Raw genomic sequence first — 1,554 nt, 5'->3', positions numbered from 1 at the left:
GGTGGCATAGCCCTCAGAATCACAGCAATTCAAACCACCACAGCACGACAGACAGATGAGTGGCGGTTGCGTGGTTGCTGTTAAATAGGAATCTCCTTGTACTAGGGCCCTTAAGTCCGGCTCAAAGGCGGGATTTCCATCCTCGGATGTCAATCAAGAGGCAGAAGCGCAGCAGGGGCGACTGGGTTGTAGTGAGAAGCTTTGGGCTGTGCTTGTGGGTCTCTAAGTTGGTCGACCCCGCCTCAAAGCTATGACACATATAGTGTCCCTTTAAAATAAAACAATAAGAAACAGAACAAAGAAACATCTCAGCCTCTTCCAGGACATTTTTTAGGAAATTTAACCTGTGAAAAGAAATAAAATTTATTATTACTCTGATCAAACTGAACATTGATTGACCATTTTCAACATGTTGATGTTATTTGGAAATATCATTAGAGTGACTACGGTTAGTTGTTAAACAATGAACAGAGTTGTGGTTTTTTAATAGTTTAGTTGCAAAGGTATGGTCACTTATCCCAATAAAAAATTCATGAGGAATGGCAATGAAGACTATGTAAGCCTATTCAAGTGGTATCCTTGGAATAAATATACACCTGAGGTTGTTTTTTAGGGTTATTTCTTCCTCTTTATTAAGAGCTATTTGTTGCCATATTTATTTGGAATTCTTTGTCTACTTTGGACATAAATAGCTATATATTGCTCATTTTAGACTTCAAATGAATGACATTTTAAAAATCCTCCTTATATTTCATAGGTGCTAACTAAAATGCATATTTTATGTTTTTTGTTTCATTTAGGTTCTTCTGGGCAAAGTCCTCTGTTAGTAGTCTTAAGTGGGAACCATACTGAACAATTAAATTTTACAAGTAAGAGTAATCAGTTATACCTCCGCTGGTCCACTGATCATGCAACTAGTAAAAAAGGATTCAAGATTCGTTATGCAGGTTAGTAAATGAGGTTTAGATTAAATAAGAGTGTTTAATATAAAGATTTATAATAAAAATTATAATACAGATTATAATATAACCCTAATTTCTGGACATTAATGAATACTAGTGAGAATATTTAGATGACACATTATTTTCTGAGTGACATCATAAACTACGTTAGAAAAATAAAGCATATGTTGTTTAATAGTTATAGAATGCATTGTTAAATTATAGACCAATGGATTACATACTATTGAAAGCAGCAATATTTACCCAAATATGAAATAATATAATCAAAATTAATTTTCGATGTTTTTAAATATTAAAGGAGCAGGAAGAGAGACTTAAAATCAATTAAGAAAATCATTATCGTAATGATTGGATCTGTATTCATTCCTGTAAAAAAATTTTTTTAGATGAAAAGGCGATAACTAACAGATTTTTAAGTTTATTTGGATTCATTTTCAAATTGTGAGATGAGCAGTTCAGAGGAAACCATGGCAAATATAATTTACCTTCTTTATCTGAATAAATTATTAAATAATCTAATAATATGATTATGTTTTAAATGCTGAGATGGATGCTGTTTTTGTCAAATGTTATTTTAATTCACCTTCAAACA

General features: G+C 32.0%; 1 protein-coding gene across 1 annotated transcript in view; it reads left to right on the top strand.

The window, feature by feature from the left end:
- Nucleotides 1-1,554, top strand: part of CSMD1 (CUB and Sushi multiple domains 1) — a 2,529,117-nt gene that overhangs the window by 2,231,856 nt on the left and 295,707 nt on the right. Inside the window, exon 46 of the mRNA XM_006866725.1 lies at nucleotides 801-947. Coding sequence (XP_006866787.1) covers nucleotides 801-947 — 147 coding nt within the window. The remainder of the gene's footprint in view (nucleotides 1-800; nucleotides 948-1,554) is intronic.

The sequence above is a fragment of the Chrysochloris asiatica genome, unplaced genomic scaffold (assembly GCF_000296735.1).
Source record: "Chrysochloris asiatica unplaced genomic scaffold, ChrAsi1.0 scaffold00095, whole genome shotgun sequence".
NCBI lineage: Eukaryota > Metazoa > Chordata > Mammalia > Afrosoricida > Chrysochloridae > Chrysochloris > Chrysochloris asiatica.
Note: the sequence above shows the minus strand (reverse complement) of the source record. Positions and strands in the feature narration are given on the sequence as shown.